The following is a 25,327-nucleotide window of genomic DNA, read 5'->3' as shown; positions in this document are numbered from 1 at the left end:
GGCAGGGGTACACCCGCCCTTATCACTTATATCTATTCTGTCTCTTAAAAATATCATTAGGAAATCTATTTTAGCCAAATAACTATAAAACTACCAAAAATTCATACTGTACATATGCAAATATATTATTATTATTATTATTATTATTATTATTATTATTACTCGTCACATATGTGGTAACTTTCTTACTTCTACAATGCATTGTATAAGATTTTTTTCATTTTCTTACTTACCTCTGTTTTCCAATTACGATTTTAGTTTGTTTTCCAATTACAATTTTAGTTTGTGTTACCTTCTCTGAAAGATGTTGTTCTAATTTTTCAAACCTATAAATGGTTCAATCCATTGACTTTATTTTTGTAATTGTATGTTTCCTTTTTGACGTGTCATCCTTTTTATCACTGTTAATCAACTCGAGCGGAAACTACATATACGAGACATGTGATTCGGACACACAACATGCACAGGGGCAGACTGAAGAGAAGAGTTTAACCTTTTTGTACTGGACTCGATTGTCATATGGCCTGTGATATTTATCTTGGACATAAGCAGTTATCGGGCATTCAAGGTGGAACAGGGTGAATCAACACGTTATCTTCACGATCCCTGCACGGCTCGTGTGCACGCTAAACTTTAGAAGGGAGATCTTTTCAACGCCCCTTTAAGTCCCGAGCGGGGAAGTATTTGTTTGCAGAAACAATCTGAAAAGGACCACTTGAGTTAGTAATTGATGTTTTTTACATCACAATAAGCATTGATCGAGCTTTACATTGCTGTCGGCCCGATTCGATTACATTTTTCCAATCATCTTGTCATTGAAATGAACGGCATTATTCATCCTGGTGGTATATTACCTGCTCTTTACCAATGATTTACTTACGATGAGTTTGTCGTACATTTTAATAATGAATCATTTTAAATATATTATCTTACTACTTTTATGTCCATGAAGCATGTTGTCGTGACGCATTTAATTAACAGCAGAGTTGTCGACGAAGGGTAGAAATCTGTAAATATACACTCGTTTTTTAAATCCCATTTCATGTCACTGGACTTAAGTTCACGACGGACCGTGCTCTTGTTTATTCGTGCCCGGTAACAGAGGCTTTGTAAACACCTGTCAAGGTGACCAAATTAGCCTTTTAAAGGGGCAAATTTGTAATATTTTGCACGACGTGATAAACAAAACAGTTTATTGTCCTCTGCAAGTGATAAAAAAGTATCACATAAAATAAACGTAAACAGTAAAGCCTGCTTTACCATAATTACTATACACTAATTTCTATTTTTCTGATTTTACATTTGAGGCATTTGAAGTCGAAAATTTTGCGTGATCTACAAAGGTTGCATTTGGATATGTCGGTAGTTTTACTGATTTAGAAGCCCATATTCCTTTGTAGCTAGGGAATAGTCCAATTTCGCCGGTCTTTAGAGATTTAGCATTTGAATAACCATTGTGATTGTCTATTGCAGAATACACTAAGTCGCCTGGCTCAAGCTTTAATTCACCTGAAAGACAGAAAAGAAATCATTAAAATATTTTATCTAACAACCTCAGCGAGAAAAAAGATATGTGAAAAGTATATTATTGTTTTATCTAACTGTATGTAGATTTGTATTTTCTGTCAGTAACATTGTATTGTGCTTCTTTTTGTTAGAGAGAGAGAGAAAGAGAGAGAGAGAGAGAGTCAGAGAGAGAATGAAAGAAAGAGATTGAAAGCTAACTTCTATTTACCATTCCCGTCTTTCAGAGGAATATGGGCCAGAAGAATTTCCCTTAGTTGGTGACTTCCGCCTCCAAAATACCATGTGTCGTCCAGCGACCGATACTGGGCGGAGGCATCAGTGTGATGTGTCTGCATTAATTCGTATGCAAGCCTGCAAACCTAAATTGTTTTCAAAACCTTACGTTGAAAGAAATCATATAAAAACTTAACACCGATAAAAAACGCTTTTATAATTTAATATGCAATATTTATCCTATTAGATCTTTAAATAAGATTAAATTAGTTTCAATAAGAACCATGTTGTTTATTTTGGTAGACAAAACACCAAATTAACAAATGGCGAGAGATTTTACTCTGAAACTTCGGTCGACAATATAAGTGTTAGCAATCAAATGAGCTGGGCATTTCAAGATTTCTGGTATCAATCACTCAGAAAGAAATTTATTCACCTGAGATGAGAAGGTGCAAACCAGAAAGTTGGTTCGCGACAAGAAATATGTGTCCATTATAATACCGAGTAGCGACGCCTCACTGTATCGCGTTTCTTCGCTTGCAGACTTTGATGTAGAGAGATCATTTAAGAATCTGTACTGAGGATATCTGTGAATGAAAAACAGTGAATGCACATCAGTGCTAGCTCTGTTTTCGTCTTTCATTTACTGTGCAATAGGTGTTTATGTCTGGCAAACTATTTCTTCTCAGTTATATCTTCTAGGTGTTGTTGAAGGTTTGATCTTTCCCCTTTACTCGTAGAAAAACGTATGTGATATTATGAACATTTTAATCAATCAATCAATCAAAGAATTCGTTTATTTATTTCGATCATAACTGCTCTAATATAATAAGATATTGCCATTATAGAAATAACGCGCTCACTTTCTTCTGGCTTCTGCTACCACATCAGGGTCGTCTGTTGCGAGGTAAACACGAGGTAGATGGGCTGGCCTTGAAAATTGAGTCATCTGCTGATAGTCTTCTACAAACGACATGTATTCGTCTAATTCATGTCGAGTGGCCTCCTTGGTAGTTATTTTGTCGGTCCTTCTGATATGGACACTACAAGAAAAGGTGTTCGTTATCTTCGACTGACTCTAACTGGGGCAATGTGGGTGAGGGGGGGGGGGGCAAACATTTTCATGCTCCATGAATTATTATTATTATTATTATTATTATTATTATTATTGGTTTTCATCGCCCAAAAATTGGATTCTGAAATGACATTTGCTGGATGTTTAGATGTTTCATTTTTCACAACATAATATTCTCTAGCGATAGATTTGTCCAGGCATCCAGACATCCCGTGTGCTTTTTTATACACTTACCCTACAACAATACCATGGAAATTCAGTTTCCGAGCAGCACCTGATATGTAGTTTCTGGTTTTAGGCTGCAAACGAAAAAGATATCGAGCCAACTGTCCCACCCACCATACTGCTGGGTTACCATGCACAAGACGTAAATCACGTAAAATGTCTTCCGGTACGGCGAGGGGTAACGACCGCGGTAACGGTTTCACGATGTCAAGGATCGGTAGGTCAATGACCTGTGTGTCATTTATGTGGTTGGTACCTAAAACAAAAAAGAGTAAATTATATATCAAATAGATTTTCACCGTGATATCCATTTTCTGTGTGTGTGATAAATAACAAACCCAGTTATCTCTGACTGTTTCACCCTATAAATTTATTGCATAACCGTGCATTTCTGCATGACTAAAGCGGCTTTTTGTAAACACCGACCATAATTCTAGTACTGTAGTATGTGCTACTTTTAAATGCATATACATACTTCTGTAGGATTTCAAGCTTTTAGTAAGTATGGAATAAAATAAGCAAGTACGTAAGCAAATATATATATATATATATATATATATATAGAGAGAGAGAGAGAGAGAGAGAGAGAGAGAGATACCTCCCCACTTCGCCCTGCTTGAGCCAGAATCATCCGTGCAGGTATTGCTGAGCGGCCTGAACACTGTCTCCCAGCCGTCACTGGCGTATCTCCACCCCTTGCTGTTCAGAATTAATGTCCTCTCCGTCTCGTAAGCCGTGGCCAAGCAGTAAACCAAATGGTGCATCTGACAGCCAAACCCACACTCCTTATCCAGGGTGCAAACTATCTTTTTGGCTTTTGCGCAGTCTTCTGGATTCTGGAAAATACGATTTTTTTTCTTTTTTGATTTTTTTATTTTTTTATTTCCAGACTCATTACTCCTAGAAATGAATCTCCCATCACTATGAGGGCACTTTTATATCATATAATTTGTTTGACAAAACTGTTTGTTTCGGAAATTGCCCTTCATCTCCAATTTTATCGAGAGAAATTGTCAAGAAACTATTTACTTTTTATCATCATTATACAAGAGGCAACAACAAACTTATTCCTCAGTAAATATGTATTGAAACAATTAAGTTCTTTTTCTAAAAAAGAAAAAAGCGCACCTGTAAAAACTGCAGTCGTCTTTGAACTAAAGCACCAAGATCACGAGATGTTTTTTGCCGCCAAGTGTGAAACCCATCACTTTCCTGCAGTTTTTTCATTCCCGTCACCATGTGACTGGAAATAAGAATCATCAGTTTATTACGTGATACTAGTTGACAATTATTAAACCAATTCATGTCAATCATTTTAACCTGACCAAAAGACTAAACATACAGACTTGACATTTAATGTGGAATATTTTAGTTTCGTAGGTATGCCTTGGTAAAAATGCATTCTTTATTTAAAAAAAATCCGATCTCATATAAGATATGTGAATGGAGAAGTGTGTAGTCAGGTGTGTCGCTACTAATGAACTGACTACCATGTCTATTGCACTGCTGTATTGTGTATTATACAATGATTTAATTGGGTAGTGCTCCTTTGGACTCGTTCATGCTTGGGTGTGCCAAAGCATGGTTCTGTCAAAAAAGTATCTATATGTCGGCAACTATTGCATAAAAATTTTTTGAAATTTTGCATGCAAGCGGTCGGTTTTGCAGTGCGTAAAAAGAACTAAGTGGTGATTTATAAAAATTTTTATCTGTGGTAGAATGGTGCTAAAAAGACAGACATTGCCAGACAGATTATTGCGCCAAACAGAACGGTCCGCACAGTTTTATAGAGTAATGCCCAGACTGATGTACCTACACAGAGGCCACACCCAATGTATCAAAATCTTCCCACCAGGGTACAGGACTCACTGCCTTTCGGGATATGGTGCTGCAACTAAACAAAAAACACCCAGTCCGTTCAGAATGAGGGGTAAATTGCTGTCAAAACGCGTTTTTCAAGGCCCTTATCGAACAATAAACTTGTTTTAGCAGGTTAGAATACCAGACGACCTCCGGGGAACCCACTGTAAACGGCAAAACAGCGTCGTCTGTTTCTTTAATGAACTGGGGACCATGACCGTTTCTGGGTAGAACACTGAAATCGCGTGGCTTTCTTTACTGAGGTCAGATTTCACCTGTACCGCTCAACTAGTCAAAACAGAGTTTACAGACATCCAGAAGAGGCCTATGATGAAGAGTGTGTCGAGTCTATAAAGTGACTAGGGCCATTGACAGCGTCAGTATTTGGACTGGATACAACATTGGTGCCAAAACACCAATAGTAGTCATCTATGAAAACCTGAACCAGATCAAATAAAGGAATAATCTGGGAACCACTTGACTATCATTTGATAGGAGGCGCCTTAGGAACAATTTTAGGTAGCACGGTGAAAGTGCCAGTTCACACATAGCACTTTTATTAGCAGATAATTTACAGAACCAGCAGAATGAGCAGCAACCTTGGTCATCAATATTGCCAAATTTGAACCACATAGACAATATGTGGGTAGGCCATTACTAGCCGAACCAACGGCCTACATGTCGTGCGACAAAACTGAACCAAATTGGACAGGTTTTGACCAATGCCTGGAATGTTATTCCAGATTGAACTCTAAAAAACTATCCCAAGAAATGCCTTGCCGCTTGAGAGACCTGGAAGCAGCTAGACCAAGTCAGACGTAACAGCGACCGTTGCTGTGATTAGACACTGACATGAGGGTCCTTTGTGGGGCGTGTAACTCTTTTACAGACGATAATTTGTAAAATATGGAGATCCAAAATACCGATTTTAATGGTTATTGTATGACATAAAATAGGCAATGTATTTTTGTTTGCTTCACGGGCGAATTCAATTAATGAACTGATGTCACAATGACATCGAAGAGATTATTTAAAGTTATTAAAACACGATTTTAATCCCTATTTTCATTTATCAGTCAGTTAAATAGGAAAAATTTGATGAAAAGTGATTTGGAAAAAAATATTCCATATTAAATGTCAAGTCTGAATATTTCCGTGAAAGGGGCTGATTAAAACAAGATGCAAGAAAATCGCCATGTATATACATGTATACACTTCAAAAGAGGATAACTTTCAGGCTTAATGACCAGATTTTTACCATTCTGTTATTATTAGACCTATCAGCGGCCTTCAACACGGATGATCTCGAATCATGTCTATCTTTTTTCGATGACTATGTCGGAATCAAGGACTCTGCGATCCGTCGCTTGTGCTTTTATTTTACAGGACGATCCAGACAGGTTTATGTCGATGAATACACTCAAACATATTATAACTAGCTTTTGGTCAACCGCAAGGTAGCGTTTTTCGACCGCTAGCATCTTACCAATTCATTTACGATACCACGGAATTGGCTATTATAGCTTTGAGGACGATACACAGAAATACATCTGATGCAATATAGAGAACCCTGGGGAATCTAGTAAAAAAACTTTGTAAGTGTATTGTTATTCTGCAAAAGGTGGCTGATAAGAAAAACATTTAAAATGAAAGATAAAAAGTCTGAGCTTGTAGTTACATGTATATCCCAGCCATTATTCATTACCCTTTTCTTCAAATTCTTAGTCTAGTTTATGATGATTATTATAAGATGATTGATGTGGGACTAAATTACCGAAGCGATAAGTTTTTTGCAATCTTTCAACCAATACTTGCAATCAGCAGTTGAACTTTTAATTGAGAACTGTGGTACTTGCGTCCTATAACCCAAGGGGACAACTCCAGGCTTTATAAACGGATTAGGCGTTTACTAACACTACCCGCAGATCTTTTAGCACAGGTGCACTAACACCCATATATTAACCACATAACCCACGAATTAACCAGCACACCGTAAAAGTATTTACCACTACCAGAGCGGATGAATGTAAGTGTTAGGAATCGCTCTGGTAGTGGTAAATACTTTTATGATATGTTGGTTAATTCGTGGATTTTGTGGTTAATATGGGCGTTAGTGCTAAAGGTCCCATAGAATTGAAAAAGTTACCAATTAAAATTCGCTCAACTAAGTCGGCTGGTCGCTTTAAGATCGAGTTAAATCATTTTTAGTTGATACATTTTATATTTGAGGACATTTTTCGTAATTGATTACATACATGTATATAAAAAAATGCTTTTTTAAAAATCCAGGATATTCTAAATATTGTATATCTTAATGATTTACATGCACTTTTAAGTATTATCTGTATAAAGTCTACTGAACATTTTGATGGAATTTAGATTCCAAATGAATGAATAAAAAAAAACGTAAGTACATGTATCATTGTTGTTGGTGCAATTTTGCATTATACAGCGTGAAGAGTGTCCGAAATACCTTAACTGTTCTCTTCCCTCCCGTAATACGTCATAAAGGTGCCCTTGGATTGAGGTCTTATCTTCATCCTTTTCTATTAATCGATTTATGAGGTTAAGTTTTGCGGTCAGGTATTCGTGTAAAGTGTCCACGCTGCTGCTCATCACCCGTACCATTTGGGTGTATTGGACACTTGGACTGCCGTCGGAATGCAAAATATTCACCGCTCCGTTAACGTTGCTGTAGAGTAAAAACTAGTCATTATGCACTCGCTGTAAATTAATAAAACACATCATAACTGAGAATAGAATACTATGTTGTTGCTTTTTGAATAACCAGATCCATAGTAATATTTAGAAAAAAATACCTAAAACATACTTTAAAATATACTTAAATTGTTGTTTTATCTTTATTCCCGCACCGATTTCATTAATCACTTTACAAGCCACACGTGTCATGACTACAATCTTGTGTCTGTCACGACGAATAGCTTTACTTTTCACAAGAAACCACGACGTGGAGACAAGACGCACCCTTCAAAAAAATCCTCCTCTACCCGGGGCAATATTTCAAGGTAAGGATCTCTCCTTTGCGGCGTCATAGCCAGGTAGCCCATCAGCAGCAACCACACACAGCCAAACCCAAGTAAAATCGAGCCCAAAGTTCGCAACAAGACCCTCTGCATACCGATTCACTGTTAGTGTCTCTGTAAGGGGATAATACATGTATAGTGCAATGGATATTATTGGCTATTAACCTTATTATGTACAATAAAAAGATTGCAGGTAGTTAGGTACATACATTATACCATTGACTTTATGTCGGGTAAACGTAACGTTCTTTTACAATAAACTTGTATCTCTATGATTTATGTCAGTCCAGGATTTGTTCATTCATTTTCATGTTCTGTCATTAATGATTAAAACTCGACACTCTTAAGCTTTCTTCTATTACTGTCTCTTTATAATCATTTCATTTATTTCAACATTTATTTATTCAATTTTTGTGACAGTATCAGAACCATCGAGTTTATTTTTAATTTTCGGTATTTTATTGATGTATACAAAGACCTTGAACTCATTTAAGTCTACATATACCTGCCAAGGACTAAATCAATTCAAGATCTGCTAAAACAAACTAACCAAAGAAGCATGAATAAAGTAATCGGTGCAAGGAGATGGAATTGGATTGGCCATGTACTGAGAAAGGGACGCAGGAAAAGAGGCAGATCTAAGACCACGTGGAAAAGGACTGTCGAGGCAGAGCTAAAACAACTGGGAGAAAGCTGGGAATCATCCAAAGCCCCTGACAGAGAGCAACCTGGTAGCCAAGACCTGGTAACCAAGACGTGGCTACAGTTTTTTCATAGATTTGATATTCTTAACAAGAGTGTTGTACGGCCTCGTTGGTTGTACGGTCTTTGGTGGTGGGGCGAAAAGTAATTGATTATGGTATCGGTTTTTGACTAGCTAGTGTAATCACTTATTTGAACAAGAAATGCTCCGGAAAATTTGCAATCTGTCTCTTCATAAAATGAACAAGAACTCTCATCCAAGAACTGTTCCTTCTTATCGCAACATTAATACGTCACCGTAATAAAACAATCCCGCCAAATAGTCAAGTAGGAAGCGACGGCATAAATAAACAGTGTGTTTCTTACGTTTAATATGTGCCTAGACGTTCAAAATAAGACAAAACTATTTTCACCTCGAGCTTTCACCTGGTAACCAAGACGTGGCTACAGTTTTTTCATAGATTTGATATTCTTAACAAGAGTGTTGTACGGCCTCGTTGTTGACTTATAGCAGCGTTTTTCAGGTAAAAGTTTCGTATTTAGTTTCGGATTAAATTGATTCACAGGCGCAGCTATTAATAGTATTCTTACAGCATTACATAGAAAAACCACAACACGTCACATAAGTTATATTAAAAGGTGTGATGTACATTTCATTAGCAAAAACGGGAAGTGGCAATATTTTATTTAATGATTTCCTGTCTATTTTTATCCGAACCTGTGATCAGGAAACTTAACTCACGATTGACAAGTGTAAACAAGCTACCTGTGTGTTCTCGTTAAAGCGAAACACATTTTGTTGCAGAATTGCCCATTTGAGACAGACTTGATATTTGAATGGTCATCGAAAATTTGATGATTGATTTTAAGAAAACACTCACTTGTTAGAGTAATAACCATGACTGTATATTTTATATGTTAGGTAAATAACTGAACACCGCTGTCATAAAAAAGAAAAGACCTACACAGACCTCTCTTCAGGAACACGTTTCATTACATGACCTCTAGGTACGTCTGAACCGAGCCCAAGGAAACCAACTATTTCCACGGGTGAAATGGCAAAGTGCCCATCTTTTGTGATACAAGGATTGTAATTTAAGGATCATCAAATGGCGATAATAGGTCACCTTAGGTACACAAAAACTAAATGGGTAAACAGACGCACTTGGATTGCATGCACAAAATCTGGTGAACATTTAAATCGTGAATTTGCCTGAGTGCACCTGCAGCATGCCCATACTTAAGCGACAGCGCTAGCTATTTAAGACTGACACTAATTTAACCTAACTCTGACGTTATCCGATGCCATCTCGCGGTCCCATGTAAAACAAGTAAGCATTAACACGTCAACAGAGGTGAATCGAACGGATCTAACCTCCCCCCCCCCCCCCAACACACACACACAATCACTCGGGTCTAGTCAGGCATGCTTGCATAATTTGTCTCCACACTCGAGAACAGCACAGGGAATGCCGTTAAGGTAACTTGATGAACGTAAATTGCTGTACAAGTACATATGTGGTGTCAGTTTCAGTGTCATGCCAAAACCACACCTTACTGTAAAGAATACTTAACGCTTCTCAAGTTTTAAAATATGTGGTTGTTAAGGTCGGTAGGTTCTTTTTTTAGTGGCTGTGTTAATGTGGAAAAAACAAAGAAAGAGAAGAAGTGATGTAGATAAAGACATCAATGCTTGTTACGGCTGTTTGGCTTTTTATATAGATCGGCAACAACCATAATCATGAATAAAGTATTAACCCATGAGAGATACTTTTTTGATACTTTAAATATTAAAATAACTGGTACGATGTCAAAAGCAAACTCGTGGTGTTAAGGTTCATTTGTACATAGGCCTAATTTTACAATCTTTAGATTTAGGCCTACTATTTTAGTATGTTCATTTTCTTGTGAAAAATTAATGTACCTCCTTTCTGAATAAGAAAAAACAGATCAACGCTGTAATATATGATTAAGATATACATTGATAACATACGTGTAAATTTGCTTACTTGTATTCCGAGACAGGAATTAATCGTCACCGTCGAATCTTTTATAAATGTCTTTATAATCTGTGCCTCTTAACAAGTTCGTTTCGCTCGTTTAAATGAATAAGATCGGCGTTATCACGACCAAAAAAGCTCCCCGCTGTACCGCCGAGGCGGATATACATATTTAAAACGTAAGTGGAGGAGGAGGGGGATGTTTCCTGATTAATTCAAGCGTGTTCTAATTGGTGGCGGAATATAGTGACCCGAGAAAACAATTCAACATGTGGACAGCTCGTGATATGAATATGCAAATTTTATGAAACACCAAATCAAATGCGAGCTAGTATAAATAGCAGGTGATTTTCAAGAACCCAATAAAGTTCATGGACTAGGCTCGGCGTCAGACGCACAGTGAAAAAATGTTTTATTGAGGCGGCAAGGGGAACTGAGAATGGAAATCACTAAACCAGGTAAAACGAATATCAGCTTCGTATTTTCTACAGAAGAATCAATTTAATATTGAATATAACATTTCATAGCCTCGTCGCCAGATGAAAACAGATTGAGTTGCATAATCAAATGTTGAAAACGAATGTATTCGGGGACCCGGAAGACGGGATAAGTCTTGTAAGGGTGTACTATATGGAAGCGTATAAGTGCCACAACACACAACAAAATCACTCAACACACAACACAATTTCAACACGACACATTTAACTTTTCGACACAACACCAAAGAAAATCGCAACACAACACATTAACTTCTCGACACAACGGAAATAGATGGCGCTTTCGGCGCGGACGTCTTGGAAAAGCCGCGTAAACCCACAGAACGATTCTGTGATTGTTTCCTTATTTTCTCAAGGCATTTATAATAATGTGTCACTTTTGGGTCCAGGAAAAGCGCACTTTTGAAAACATTGTATTACAGAGAAGTTTTAATATAAGATAATCTGTTGTGAATGTTGCATATTCTATGCAGTGTGCGTGCGTGTGTGTGTGTGTGTGTGTGTGTGTGTATTGAAGGGCGGGGGGGGGGGTATTGATGTTGAGAGTATTGAAGCCGGGGGATATATCGTTACTTGTTCCTGTGCTCACATAAATTGAAATTCTAATATTGTAAATGCAACATAAACATTTGATAATCAATGCAATGTATCTTATCTAAATTATTTAGTACAGTAAATGTATTCTAACACTTGCAATTTTGCTCTTTATGCTTGTAAGCATGTAATCTCAAGGGCTGTTCTATATAATTAATATATTGATAATAGCATAAAAACATCACATACTGTTAAAAATAACATGTAGTCTATCTGGCTGTTACAATATTGGAATTTCAATTCATGTGAGCACAGGAACAAGTTTTGTTTTATTCAGTTTAATTTGGAAATGTCAAATAGTGTATGCAGTGTCAAATAGAGCGCTGAAGTTTCGTTTTTCAAAAAGTCGTTTTTCGAAAAACGATTCTGGCAGCCAGAAACTAGTGTCGTTTTTCTAAAAAGATTCTGAGAAGCCAAAATCGTTCTTGCAAAGAGAAACAGTGGCGGAGGAAGTGAGAGGCAACCTGTGAATATTATTTTCTACCGCGACCAGTTAAACCCTCACCGTAGAAGCCTCTCCTCACCGTGCGCTGAGACCGAGACGGTAGTCGGTTATCTCCTACGGCGTACAGGTAGCAATCACCGCTGAACTATTGTTTAGGTGGGGTTAGAGGGGGGGGGGGAGGGGGAAAAGCCCCACCACTCCCCGGGATCTCACTAGGTAGTTTGAACCTAGTGAAGTATAATATTTAATTTTATTGAATTTTTCAAAAACATTTCTGATGCCCAGAGACCAGTGTCGTTTTTCGAAAAACGATTCTGGCAGCCAGAAACTAGTGTCGTTTTTCAAAAACGATTCTGAGATGCCAAAATCGTATTTGCGGAGAGAAACAGGGGTGGACGGAGGGAGAAGCAAGCAGCAGCAAGTATACCGCGACTAGGTAATTACCCTCATCGCGAAAGCCGGGCATGTTCTTACGGTATCTCTTCGACGTGCGCTGAGACCGAGACGGTCGCCGATTATTGCCTACGGGGTACGGGCAACCCTCATCGCAGAAGCTTGCTAGGGTGTTTACGGTGTTACGGTCTTTCCTTGCCGCGCTGGAAGGCCGAGTTGACCGTCTGTACCAGTCACAGTCAGCCTGCACAGCGGAAGCCGGGAAGTGGGGGTGGGGGTGGGGGAATAAGGGTGAGGTTGAAGAGGGGGAAGGGCCCCCCGGGGACTCCCTTTGAAGTTTGAAATATAATTTTTTAATTTTATTGCATTTTTGAAAAGGGTTCTGATGCCGAGAAACCAGTGTCGTTTTTCGAAAACGATTCTGGCAACCAGAAACGAGTGTCGTTTTTCGAAAAACGATTCTGGCAACTAGAAAGTAGTGTCGCTTTTCAAAAACGATTCTGAGAGAAGCCAGAATTGTTTTTGCAAAGAAAAGCAGGTAAGGGGTGGACAGAGGGAAAGGCAACCGGCATGCTACCGCAACCAGGTAACTCTCATCTCGGAAGCTGGGCAATGTGTTACGAACTCTCAGCGCCGTGTGGTGAGACGGAGACGCCCTCTGATAAGCGTCTACAGTGCACAAGTAGTGTTCACTGCGGAAGCCTTGCAGGGTGTTTAGGTTGGTGGGAGAAGGCGGGGTTGAGGGTTAGGTTGGGTTAGATGCCCAAAAAGCAGTGTCGTTTTTTTTAAAAAACGATTCTGGCAACCAGAAACTAGTTTCGTTCTTCAAAAACGATTCTAAGAAGCCAGAATAGTTTTTTTACGGGGAGAAACAGGAGTGGACAGAGTAGAGGCAACGCGCGATTAAAGTCTACCGTGACCAGGTAACCTTCTCTGCGGAAGTTGGAAAGGGTGTTATACGTTCTCTTCTCGCCGTGCGCTGAGACCGAGACGGTAGCGGTCAATGAAATAGGTGTCTTTTTTTAAAAAACGATTCTGAAAAGCCAGAAACTTTCTTTTTCAATAAAATTAAAAATGATACCTCAAACTACAAAGGAAGAACCTGGGGGCCCTTCCCCCTTCACTCTCTTCCGCCAACCCCAACCCCACCAAAACACCCTTCACGGTTTTCGCTGTAAAGGCGGCCTGTGCCTCGTAGAGGCGGTCATCTAGTCTTCAGTGCACGGCGAGAAAAAAACCAAAACTCACTGAATACCCTGCCCGGCATCGGCGGTGAAAGCTGCTTGTGCACCGTAGGCAATGATCGGCGACCGTCTCGGTCTCAGCGCACGGCGAGGAGAGACCGTAACGCCCTGTCCGGCTTTCACAGTGAGAGTTACCTAGTCGCGGTACACGCACACCGTTGGTTGCCTCTCCCTCTGCTCACCCCTGTTTCTCTCCGCAAAAATTATTCTGGCTTCTCAGCATCGTTTTTGAAAAACGAAACTAGTTTCTGGTTGCCAGGTTCGTTTTTGAAAAACGACACTAGTTTCTGGTTGACAGGTTCGTTTTTGAAAAATGAAACTGGAAACTAGAAACTAGACACTAACTTCAGCGCTTCATGTGTCAAATTACAAGTTCGGTGTTACTATTTACTATGAAATGCTAGTTAATGAAGTACAGGTGTGCATTGAATGTATAAATTGTCACATATGATATTGGTCGGTCTGAGTACAATTAGAACACTAGCTATAGTTTTTAGATTATTTTTATTATTTTTAATTTTAATTAATTATTATTATTTTCTGTAATTTTGGGTTTATTTTTTTGTTTTAGATTCACGGTATACTATTTTTCAGGTCAGCTGATAATTTGAATGAACCTGTTACTGTTTATAAGTTAAGAAAATTTTCTAAAATTTCATAATTTTCCACTTATATTTTCCGTCAAATCCGCACCGATTGTCCCCAGCTAATATATCCTCCGGTTTCAATACTCTCAACATCAATAATCCCCTCCCCCCCCCCTCCTCAATACACACACACACACACGCACACACACAAACACACAGCATAGAATATGCAACATTCACAACAAATTATCTGATATTAAAACTTCTCTGTAGTACAATGTTTTTAAAAGTGCGCTTTTCCGGGACCCCAAAGTGACACATTATTATAAATGCCTTGAGAAAATAAGGAAACATTTACAGAATCGTTCTGTGGGTTTTCGCGGCTTTTCCAAGACGTCCGCGCCGAAAGCGCCATCTATTTCCGTTGTGTCGAGAAGTTAATGTGTTGTGTTGCGATTTTCTTTGGTGTTGTGTCGGGAAGTTAAATGTGTCGTGTTAAAATTGTGTTGTGTGTTGAGTGATTTTGTTGTGTGTTGTGGCACTTATACGCTTCCATAGTACTAGATCTTGACAGCCTATATTTTACCCTACAAATCCTAGCTGCGTTCTCCGTTTTAAGATTTGTCAGTTTTACCCCTTCAAACGCGAAAACTGATGGTTCTAAACGCATTTGTCAGATAAAAAATTTAAACCTATGACTTTCCATAACAGAAACATTATACATTTATTTATTTTGAAAAGAAACTCGGTAGGCTACAAAGTTTTTCACTAACCCTGTCGTTACTTGAATTTACAAAAAAAAGGGACTGCCAAGGGAAGATCCAGAGCAGACAAAATACTACTAAAACGTACAATTGTAATTTTTAATTAAAACGCGCTAACGCATTTGACCTCAAAATATGCTCATTTTAACACTTATTTTCTTTTTAAGTTTTGTACCAGGCTTCAATTTATCTACGTGTGATAAGAAGAAAAAGCTGAAAAAGCAAGAGATAGATCACAAGAGCTAAAACCTTATTCTCCAGAGGCAAACCCCCAATTATCAAGCTAAATTTTTAAAGTTACATATATTCAAACGGAATATTTTCATTTGTAGTGGGTGGATAAAGGTGTTTTTCAGACAACATAGCAGCATAGCATTAGTATTAGAAGAAGAGACATAAATAGACGAGTAAATGACATTAAGACCATCAATTTTCTGGCCACGTGTCCGCAACGTCGGTGTTATCAAAGTGTCAAACTGTACAACTGTTAAGAAGTCGTAAAATTGATGTCATACAAACCGATAATTTTTCTTCTTTTTGTCGAGAACGTTACCCTAAGGCGCAGTATTACGCGATAACGTCAAGGTACAGTGTATGATGAGAATGATAAATTAGATAAAAAGAGAGTAGCAATTATACAAATAGACGTCCAGTACAAACTAAACCAAGATTTAATGAGAAGGAGGTAAATATATTGTCATTTTTCCCGCTATGGAAATATTTTGTAGCACTAATGTGTACTATCAAATTGAAGAAAATATGTCCTAATTAAAAAAAGAACTTCTTTATTTTTCACGGGCATTTTCTTCAGTCATAAGAGTGTAGATATATGACTGTATTTACTGCTGAAAGGCGGCACCCTCTACCAGGGTTTTGTCATATATTCCAGGTTGATTTTTTTTACCAGTTTTTGACAGTTTTTGTACATCGAGAATTTGGGTATGGAATTGACGTTATCACTCAGGTGACCTTGAGTAAAGAATAGGGGAATAAACACTTCTGAGAGGATGCTGAATCAGACGTCGTCTCTTATGCATATTTAATGCTTGACTAATTGATGGAAACTCAAACAATTTCGTTCTGAAAATGAACTTATATGGCATCGTCGCTCCAGATAAAAAGCTTCGTTTAACATGAATGTGCTTTATAGCCATAGTGAAGCCTTTAAGTGATAATAGAATACTTGTTTCACAGTTCTTTGTCCTTATTTCAGTATGTAGGTGTCTGAAACTAGCAGTAAACCCACTGTATTACGCCTTCATTGTGCCATGTGTCCCGGAATTCACAAATTGTCCTTTTGTGCAAAATACATGTATAATTTGAACTTAACTAGTTAGTGGTTATACCAACAAAACTGTGTGGTTTTCAGTAGTTAAGAATATCCGTGAAAAATAGCATGTACTGAAAAGAGTGGTCCCTAATAATTAAAATAAAAAAAAAATAAAAAAAAAAAACAGGAGGAAACAAAAGTGTGTAGCGTAGCCGAGATTGATAACAATGGCTAGGAATGAACAAAGAAACAAAGCTTAGCGGAAATTGCATGAAATAAATACATTAAGAACATGTGTCATATTTCACAAGCCTTTTTCAGATCCAGGGATAGCTATATGATGTCACTGGACATCTATATTAAATGGAATTTAAGGCACGATGGGTGTCCGGCGGTTTTTCCATCGTTTGTAGACGTCATTGAGTCCATTTCCATTTTAATTGACCCATTATATGCACATCAAGTTGACTGCCTCACTGAACGTTTAACCCTGTTTACCAAACTTTATTTAGCCCCGCCTTCTTGTTACCTCCCCCAAGGAGGTTATGTTTTTGGTTCCGATAGTTTGTCTGTCTGTCTATCTGTCTGTCTGTCTGTCTGTTAGCAACATTACAGAAAGAGTTATGGACCGATTTTGATGAAATTTCCAGGAACTGTCAGATGTGGGCCAAGGAACAGATGATAAGTTTTTTGGTGGTAATCAGGATCAATAATCAATCAATAATCAATAATAAAAAATAAAAAAACTGAATCATTATTGAATGAAAATTTAGGGGTGAAACGGCATTGGGTGGAGACTTTGCTGTCTTGGCGGAGGTCTGCGCTCTCGGAGTGCTTTTCTAGTTTCGGATACGATTTTCATTTGTTGTTAAAAAAAATAAAGATGCCCATTCTGACGCAATTCCTTAAAAATCTTTATCACGTGTTATTTTGAAATTGGAAGAAAAAAGTATTACTTCCTCCTTCAATAAAAAAAAAATTTGAAAATGTTTTTCTGTAATATTCCGGTGTCTGTCTTGAGCATCTTCATCAGCCAAACAAGTTCTATATTTAGCTGTTTATTGAATAAAAGAAAACTACTACTTTATTTTTATAACATAACACAGCTGATGAAATTCTTCTCTGACTTATAATTAAATTTGGAAGGCATTTATGACATATGAAGTCTGACAGGTGCATAGTGTTGTAGTTTAAGCATGATCAATGGCAGTGCAAAGATGAGACGTGCTTGTCTTTCGTTCATATTTCCTATAGAGTCAATCCGCTAGACGCAGTAATTGAAGTAGGCACAACAGCGATAACCTGAATCCTAGAGCAAAGCCCTAAAACATTATATAATACTACAAGTGAAGCGTTTACAGTCTTACAATAATGTTTCAGTTGCTCTCTCTTACAGGTGCACCAAAAGTGTTCTCAACACAAAGGCAGGCAGGAATGCGTACGCCTCTGGTAAGATAATAGACTGACCGACTTTCCCACCTGTTTGCTCCCTTTCTCACCTGGACAACCTTGGGTTTCCAAGGACACTGAAAACTCACCTTTCTTCTACCAGGCATGCTGATAGTAGAGAGGTGATTTTCTAGTGTCCTCTGAATCTCAGGGTGACGGAGAACCACAAGTTATTAACTAAGACAAAGTAGCTTTCAGAACTCATCCCCTCCATCCTTTATAGGCTTGGTCAGAAACTGTGACCCCAAGAAGAACTAGTGATAAATACATGTAGTACTTAGTATAATGAATGGCATTTCGTTAATATTTATTTTTGTCATCAGTTGATGATGGAATGCATTTCCTGCACACAATCTTAACAACTTTTTCCTTGATGTATTCATATAATGCCATCTTCAGCATTCATCATATTCACCGGCTTTCATCAACATCGTTAACTGTCATCCTCAGCTACGCGCTGAATTCGTCTTGCCAAACAAGAGGAAATGTTTTAGTGAATTTCTTCAACATTTCCTCGAAGTAACCAACGTTGAGGGCTAAACATATAGTAGAAATGATCGTTTATCATTCACTTGAACTATGACCCTTAATAATTCATTCGAATTCCTTTATAAATCAACAGACAGCTTTTTAACTCCCGAAATAAATAGAAATATCTTATGTGTGCTTGAGTAAGTTTTAAAAAGGAAATGAATCAATCCCTGTGCAAAAGTTGTCCAGCTTTGTTTGCATAAAATTTCTTAGAAGACATTAAAGACGGATGCGATAACTGTGAAAACTATATCTATTTCTAGACTTGCGCTCTAATTTTGACCGCACTCCTTGTAACCAGCCTTACCATCCACAGGCTGTCCACGCTGTGGCTACTGGCGGGCAGATTTCACCAAATTTCTTTCGTGGAAAGGTAAAACTACAGTATAAAGACCTATAAAATACAATGTTCATCGGACATGCATATTCCAATACAATTACATTTTTTAACCGGATATAGTTTCTATTTTGCTTTTCATTTTTTCCATATCTATTCGATTATTCAGGATATTAGTAATTACTATCGTTTTCAACAAACATTTTTGTCCTATCTTTACAAACAATTGCAAGATCATTCTGTGCTACAAGATTTGAATGAACCTTATAGCAAATACCGGTATCTAGGATTACGGTGTTGCACACGTAAAATGTCAAAGACAATGGAATGCTGCTAAAGTGAACAAATACTGCCTTTTTCAGAACATATGCGACTGCATTACTTCTCAGCGTTCCTGAAATTTTTTGTTTAGTAATGTCTCTCTGGCACATAAGTGTCAGCAAATTCAAGAACAAAAATGCATGGCCAAGCGGATTTCAAGTATTTAAGGTAAACTATGCATATTAATTAGCAAAGCGAGAAATTGTTCATTAAGGTGAAGAATTACATGTACATCGACAGTACCAGCACTTTGTCAACGTGACTCCTTGAATAATAAAAGTGTGAATTATGTCAATATGAACAATTTGCTTTTTTTTCCAGTGTTTCTTTGTGGCCGGGACAGAGGTTATTGTCCAGTTCTTACTCCTAGTGGAGATTTTCCCGAACTTTCCACCGCACGTTCTCCTACTGTTGCCAAATATTTTTCAAACTGTCGCACTTGGTAACGTTGGTGAAGATGGACTGAAGGCATCTCAGAATCACAAATTTCGAAGACTAAGGCCAACCCTGAAAGTTCATAAAATAAGATACATTGCATTATCGTTTGTACGATGCGTCAACAGGTTGATCCACGTCCTTACCTCGTCTATAAATTCATATTTCCACTCTGGAGCTAAAATGATAATCGTTGCCATTGTCTTGACAACGGTTGCTAAATTGGTAGCATTGCCATGGCAACAAACTGCAGCATTTGTGGTGGGCATTTTGGTAAATGCCATTATATGGCAACATGAACATCCTAGCAAGTCTGCGGACACAGATGTCGGATACACTAACACCGCAAAGTGGGAAAAATCCTTTTTCCAAAGTTTTTTCAAATTAATTGTCATTATGTTACAGTACAATATAGTAAGCAAAGATGCTCCTCTTTGGAATAATGGTATCGATTCTAGCACGCTGTCGCTGTTGTTCGTTCAACTAACAAGTGCACTGGCCGCGTATCTGGTATTCATACTTTGTGCCAAAATCTCTCAGGAAGATCACATCTTAAAATTGAGTTCCATAATAGAAATGATCATATCAGGCAGTTATTGTACGTTCTGGTGTGTTGCTGGTGGTCAGGAATTCTGCATAAAGGGATCCTACGATGCAACAGCTTACATTATATGCATAGTTATTTGGATCATAACACTCGTTCAGATGCTTAAATATACCAAATCGGTAAATGTTTTGCAGCGTCCTCTTTACCAAATTTTCAAAACTCCAACATTTAACAGCGTCTTTCTAACACAGTTTATTAATGTCAATCAACAGCACCCAGATATAGTTACGTCCAAAACAACAGCGAATTTACAGCACGCAGACTCCAAGAGTACAGTTTTCATTTGTACCACTATGTTTCACGAATCTAAGAATGAGGTTAACATGTATCTTTTGAGCCTGAAAAACATTTTCATTTCTAAAAAACTTCAGAATGTAAATCTGGAGACACATATTTTCATGGACGACGGCTCAAGAGACAGTCACCTAACCCCATACGGAGCACAGCTGCTGAAATTAATTAAGAAACGTTTTTCTTCGATGTTGTCTCGTTCGCCAGACACCAAAGGCACACCATATGGAGTTCAAGTAAAATGGCTTATTGATGGGCATATACCTCTATACATACACTTAAAAGATGTCGTGAACTTCAAACCTAAAAAAAGATGGAGTCAAGTGATGTACATGCATTATATTCTCAATTACCGAAACGCAGAATCTGCACAAGCTGAGCACGCAGATAGACTAGGTGACTCCTCCGAGGATGATGCCGGATTTGGAAGTGGCGAGGACAGCATGTGCAGTGATGACTTCGAGTCAGGCTCACAAATTCTACTACATCAGTATGATTCTGCGATTGATCTCAGCGAGTCATTTGTGGAGATAGACCTCGGAAGAACGAAAACAGAGATGAGCAATAAAAACGAGGAAATCAGTCAGAATGAAACTGCATATATTTTGGCTACAGACGCGGACATGCAGTTTAAAGACGAAGACTTATTGTCTCTACTGCGGCTGTGTAACCAAGAGCGTGATCTGGGCGGCGCGTGTGGATGGACCCATCCTATTGGGCAAACTTTGAACCCTCTTGTGGCGTACCAACAGTTTGAATATGCAAGCGGTTAGTGGGAACTTCCTACATATTCATCGCAAGTGCATGAATTTCACATTTGATTAAGATCCCGTAAGGTGAAAAGTGTCCTTGTAATATACATGAATATATGTATATTTATATGTAATACTATGCGATATTCTTGCATTAAGATTCTAGTTGTCCTTGTCAATTTTATCCATCCGATGCCTGATGTTAAAGTGATGCACTTATTGAACTTCTGCTACAAAAGGTCTGTCTTCAGAGAATAGTTCTTAACAGCAATATTAACCTAATATGTTAAAAAAAACTTTTTTCTTCTCAACAGATTTCTGGATGGTGAAAACGACTGAAAACGCTCTGGGATCAGTTCTTTGCTGTCCTGGCTGTTTCAGTCTCTACAGACTAAGTGCTTTGAAGAACATCATTGACAAATTTGGCGAACCAGTACAAACCCCCATTGAGGCATACACCAAAGATACTGGTTAGTAAAACATAAACAGAAAAAGACGTAAAGTGTCTGTCTTTACAGAAAACGGTCACCAGCAGACTTTCTGTTCCTGCACATGATTCTGATTCATTTCTATAGCTGTTAAAAAAAGTGAAAAATGCGTTTTTGGTGAGCAGATGTTAATGGTTAATATGAGCAGAAATGTTTGGTCTTGGTATGGCTTATCCTGCATCTTCGACTTACACTTCTTATTTGGACGTTTTAAATTTTCTTATATCTCCTTCTTTGATGGTATTATCAGTAGTGTTCGTAACCGCATACAGTATTGTGTTCATGTTGACAGGCGAGGACCGCTGGATGTGTACGCTACTCATGTCCAAAGGCTGGAAGATGGCTTACAATGATTTCTGCAGTAATTCTACATTTTGTCCAGAGAGCATTACCGAACTATTCAAGCAGCGACGGCGGTGGAGTTTATCAACTTACGCCAATACCATTCAAATGTTTTGGAACTATATAACACTTATGAAGAAGAACAGCCACATTAATCTGTTTTTCCTTCTGTACCAGTTGCTGTCATTTATCATGAGTCTGGTTACCCCTGCCTCTACAGTCATATTGATAGTGACCAGCCTTAGTGACCGTGGCATCTCTCTTGAGACGTCCAGCGTCTCTTTGGGTGGACTTTGTCTTTTTTACATGATTGTTTGTCTGTTTACATCCCCGCGGACACAGGATCTCTTCACTTGGTTTTTGTCACTTGCAATGGTGGTCCTTATGTCAGCAGTGCTGTTTGGATCGTTTGTGGACCTCGCGTATGACACCATGCACCGTAAGTTACACACTTAGCATTTAAGATAAATTACATATGTATAACGTTATAATGGTATCGCACTTTTCTACTCATCATGATGTTTAAACTTAATTACAAAACACGGCGTAGGAGCAATATATTGTACATAAGATAACATTAGCTGGACCGTAGGCTGCTGTGGGGTGAGGGCAGGGGCAGGGAAGATCCATATAAAGTGTTACAGATTAGCTTTTCCTTTCTCACAATCAAAATCTAACCTTTTCCTCAGTCAGCGTCCAGATGAGTACCACGGGCGCACAACTAACCTGGTTGGATGATCTGTAGGCCTTAAGCAGCTATCCCCTAACATTTTTCTCAACCTATGCCCCTGCTAGTACATGTTACTTATGAATTCACGAACAATATCGTTTCTAAAAAAAACAAAATATGTAAATATTTTTGACGACATATACTTTTTGTTTTTCAGTGCTCTCTGCCGAAACAATGGGTTTTCACAACCGTCACTTGTTGCTGGCTCTTTCATTACAAACACTGTACTGCGTTTTTCTGTACCCTGATCGATTACCACTTGTGCGTCATATGGTAGCGTTCCTGGTGCTGTATCCTGTGACACATTTACTGCTACCAATTTATACCGTCTGCAACATGTCCAACCTTAGTTGGGGAACAAGAGAAATGGTAATGCAAAATGACTTTTAAATTGACTTATATTTGATTTATTCCAATATTTGATTTATTTCCAAAGGGCGTAGCAAAATGCATATGGAACTTCTTACGCAAGATGAAGATTTTGACTAATAAATGAACAGAAAAGTTGAGAATGGGTAAAACGCCCAAGCACTATTTTTCTTTTCACAATGTTTAACAGCATAAATTAAAATAAAACTAATATTTTTCTGTTTCAATCACAAATTACTTTAGATATAGTGTGTATACCCTAAAAGGACGACAAACAAGCGGGTCTAATGTATAAAGAATTAGTCGCATCAAGACTGGTTCACGTGAGAGAAAAAAGAGAACAGAATGCTAATAATTTGCGTTACATCTTTTACAGAATGAAGCCCCACATATCCAAATGTGCTGCAGCTCTGACTGGCATGTAAAAAATTCCACCCATAACATTAGCCTAGTAGATTCTACAAAAGTGAATATGGAATCATCACCTCTTGTCTGCACAGCGGATCTCATAAATCCCATTTCACATGAAGAATTCTCATTCTGGAAGAGTCTCCAAGACAACGTTCTTGGTACACGAAATAACCTCGGTTTGAGAAAGGACCAGATAGTCAGAGGATTGACAATGCTGAGGAACAATGCGCTTTTTATTGTTATAGTATGCAACGTGTTGTGGTATTTGGTGATTTTTTTGCCACTACGGGGTGGAGATACCCGCATTTATAGTCTTGTATTAATAACGATTCTAATTTCTAATTGTGTCCAAATGTTTTCTATGACTTTTTACCGCATCCAAGCAACATTGTCACATTACAGTCAAAAACTGTTTCCTGATGTTCCAGTTTGGATAAATCCAAGAACTGTGGACAGAGAATCTGCGACTCTCTGATCCATAGGGTACGTTTTTTACAATATAACTTATTTCACTGTTTAAACGTTGTTTATACTCTATACAAAACTAGTAAAGAATTGTTGAACAACATGGACTACTTTTTATTGCATTTTTAAAATGATTCTCAGAAATGAAAGCATTGAATTTGCTAAACACCCTAAATTATATTACAAAGTTTGACATTTTCGCACACACACAAAAAAAAATTATTATTTCTGGTTTTCATGGGGTCCAAGAGGAAATTTATCTTGGTTACCATTGGTAACCTTGGAACTTTAAAATAACCTACGGTAATGCCTTTGGAGGAATACATCTTTTCACAATACAGGATTTCATTCATGCACCATACCACTAATATAAAAGCTTAATAGTTCTCTAGAAAACTGTTTAAAGAGTTCCAATGTAATCAAGAATGGATTTCAGATTTTGATAGCCTATCGTGAAATCGTTAAAATGACAAAAAAAGCAATTTTAGATAACCCATAAATTTCATATATTCACTGCAATTTCTTAATTTTTAAATCAGAAATGGGAAGAAAAAGACGAAAACAATCTGGTAGATAATAATAATAATAAATATATTGATAAAAATAATAATTATAGGCGATTCCAGACATTTCGTGACTTTTTGTATGTAAAGACAATAAATAGACTAAAAATAATATGTGCACAGAATAACAACATATCTTGGCTTTCTTCCTCCCAAATGTGCCCATAAAATGTGGTCTAGGTTCTAAGCTACTAAATATCCGATTTTAGTGTCCACTAAAAATACATGGGCTAATGCACATTAAAGTGGGGTAGCCTATTCAATAATTTATCAGAATACATAATGTTTATATTTTTTCACCCTTTTACGGTCCAAGCCTTAAGTTTGTATGTATTATCAATTTAGAAGGTTGGTGCTTCAAAAAGTGGAATAATTATCATATTGCACTCTTACGACCCAAGGGCGGATCCAGGATTATTTGAAGGCCGGAACGACAGGCCTCAGATGCAAAGCCGGCCATCGCCCCCTTGGCGTGGGGTTCGGGGCCTGCTCAAGGGCCCCAAAAAAATTTGGTGCCCTTTGGTACGGTTTAGAAGTATGATTCTGCTGGTCAAAATTTTAACTTCAAGAGAGAAAAATAGGTGTGATATATTTTTCAGAATCTGCCACTAAATGTGATTTCAATCATTGACGAAATGGTCTAGGTCACAAGCAACGCTATGTAGTTTAGAAAAAATAAACAAGATGATAATACACTTGCTGTATTTGTTGTCATGTTAAAATAATAACATATGACCTTGTTGATGGAAAAAAGACATACCCGAGTTCCTATTTTCTTTTAATGTAGTATGATGCA

The 25,327-nt window shown here is 37.9% G+C and overlaps 2 protein-coding genes across 6 annotated transcripts; one reads left to right on the top strand and one right to left on the bottom strand.

Annotated features, from left to right (window-relative positions):
* Positions 1-882: 882 nt before the first annotated feature.
* LOC106163886 (alpha-(1,6)-fucosyltransferase) lies at positions 883-10,818 on the bottom strand. Of its 3 annotated transcripts, none has more exons than XM_013541601.2 (10): positions 10,656-10,818; positions 7,886-8,058; positions 7,374-7,592; positions 4,169-4,283; positions 3,639-3,876; positions 3,050-3,296; positions 2,604-2,783; positions 2,177-2,327; positions 1,736-1,886; positions 883-1,509 (listed from the first exon to the last, which is right to left on the bottom strand). In XM_013541601.2, the coding sequence occupies exons 2-10, from the start codon at positions 8,035-8,037 to the stop codon at positions 1,283-1,285; spliced, it is 1,680 nt and encodes a 559-aa protein (XP_013397055.2). In that variant the 5' UTR covers positions 8,038-8,058; positions 10,656-10,818; the 3' UTR covers positions 883-1,282. The 3 variants fall into 3 exon arrangements, with proteins under 3 accessions (XP_013397055.2, XP_086858619.1, XP_086858620.1); XM_087002493.1 differs by having other exon boundaries at positions 10,640-10,750; XM_087002494.1 differs by lacking the exons at positions 7,374-7,592; positions 7,886-8,058 and having other exon boundaries at positions 10,656-10,790.
* Positions 10,819-10,931: 113 nt separating this feature from the next.
* Positions 10,932-24,071, top strand: LOC106163885 (chitin synthase chs-2). Of its 3 annotated transcripts, XM_013541598.2 has the most exons (9): positions 10,932-11,104; positions 17,837-17,889; positions 18,684-18,793; positions 19,120-19,246; positions 19,400-21,179; positions 21,478-21,633; positions 21,944-22,432; positions 22,881-23,092; positions 23,469-24,071. In XM_013541598.2, exons 1-9 carry the CDS (start codon positions 11,086-11,088, stop codon positions 23,976-23,978), a joined length of 3,456 nt encoding a protein of 1,151 aa, XP_013397052.2. In that variant the 5' UTR covers positions 10,932-11,085; the 3' UTR covers positions 23,979-24,071. The 3 variants fall into 3 exon arrangements, with proteins under 3 accessions (XP_013397052.2, XP_013397053.2, XP_086858602.1); XM_013541599.2 differs by lacking the exon at positions 17,837-17,889 and having other exon boundaries at positions 10,933-11,104; XM_087002476.1 differs by lacking the exons at positions 17,837-17,889; positions 18,684-18,793; positions 19,120-19,246 and having other exon boundaries at positions 10,933-11,104.
* The last annotated feature ends 1,256 nt before the right edge of the window (positions 24,072-25,327 follow it).

The sequence above is a fragment of the Lingula anatina genome, chromosome 1 (genome assembly GCF_051362555.1).
Source record: "Lingula anatina isolate TDL-2025a chromosome 1, LinAna3.0, whole genome shotgun sequence".
Taxonomy (NCBI): domain Eukaryota; kingdom Metazoa; phylum Brachiopoda; class Lingulata; order Lingulida; family Lingulidae; genus Lingula; species Lingula anatina.
Note: the sequence above shows the minus strand (reverse complement) of the source record. Positions and strands in the feature narration are given on the sequence as shown.

Excerpts from the sequence above, each read along its gene's own strand:
- LOC106163885 (XM_013541598.2), top strand. Across the intron at positions 17,890-18,683 it reads CAGGAATGCGTACGCCTCTG|ACTTGCGCTCTAATTTTGAC; the intron begins GTAAGATAATAG and ends ATCTATTTCTAG. Across the intron at positions 23,093-23,468 it reads GTTGGGGAACAAGAGAAATG|AATGAAGCCCCACATATCCA; the intron begins GTAATGCAAAAT and ends CATCTTTTACAG.
- LOC106163886 (XM_013541601.2), bottom strand. The coding sequence starts at position 8,037 with ATGCAGAGGGTCTTGTTGCGAACTTTGGGCTCGATTTTACTTGGGTTT. Across the intron at positions 7,593-7,885 it reads GAGGAGGATTTTTTTGAAGG|CAACGTTAACGGAGCGGTGA; the intron begins GTGCGTCTTGTC and ends TTTACTCTACAG. Across the intron at positions 4,284-7,373 it reads GAGGGAAGAGAACAGTTAAG|TCACATGGTGACGGGAATGA; the intron begins GTATTTCGGACA and ends TCTTATTTCCAG.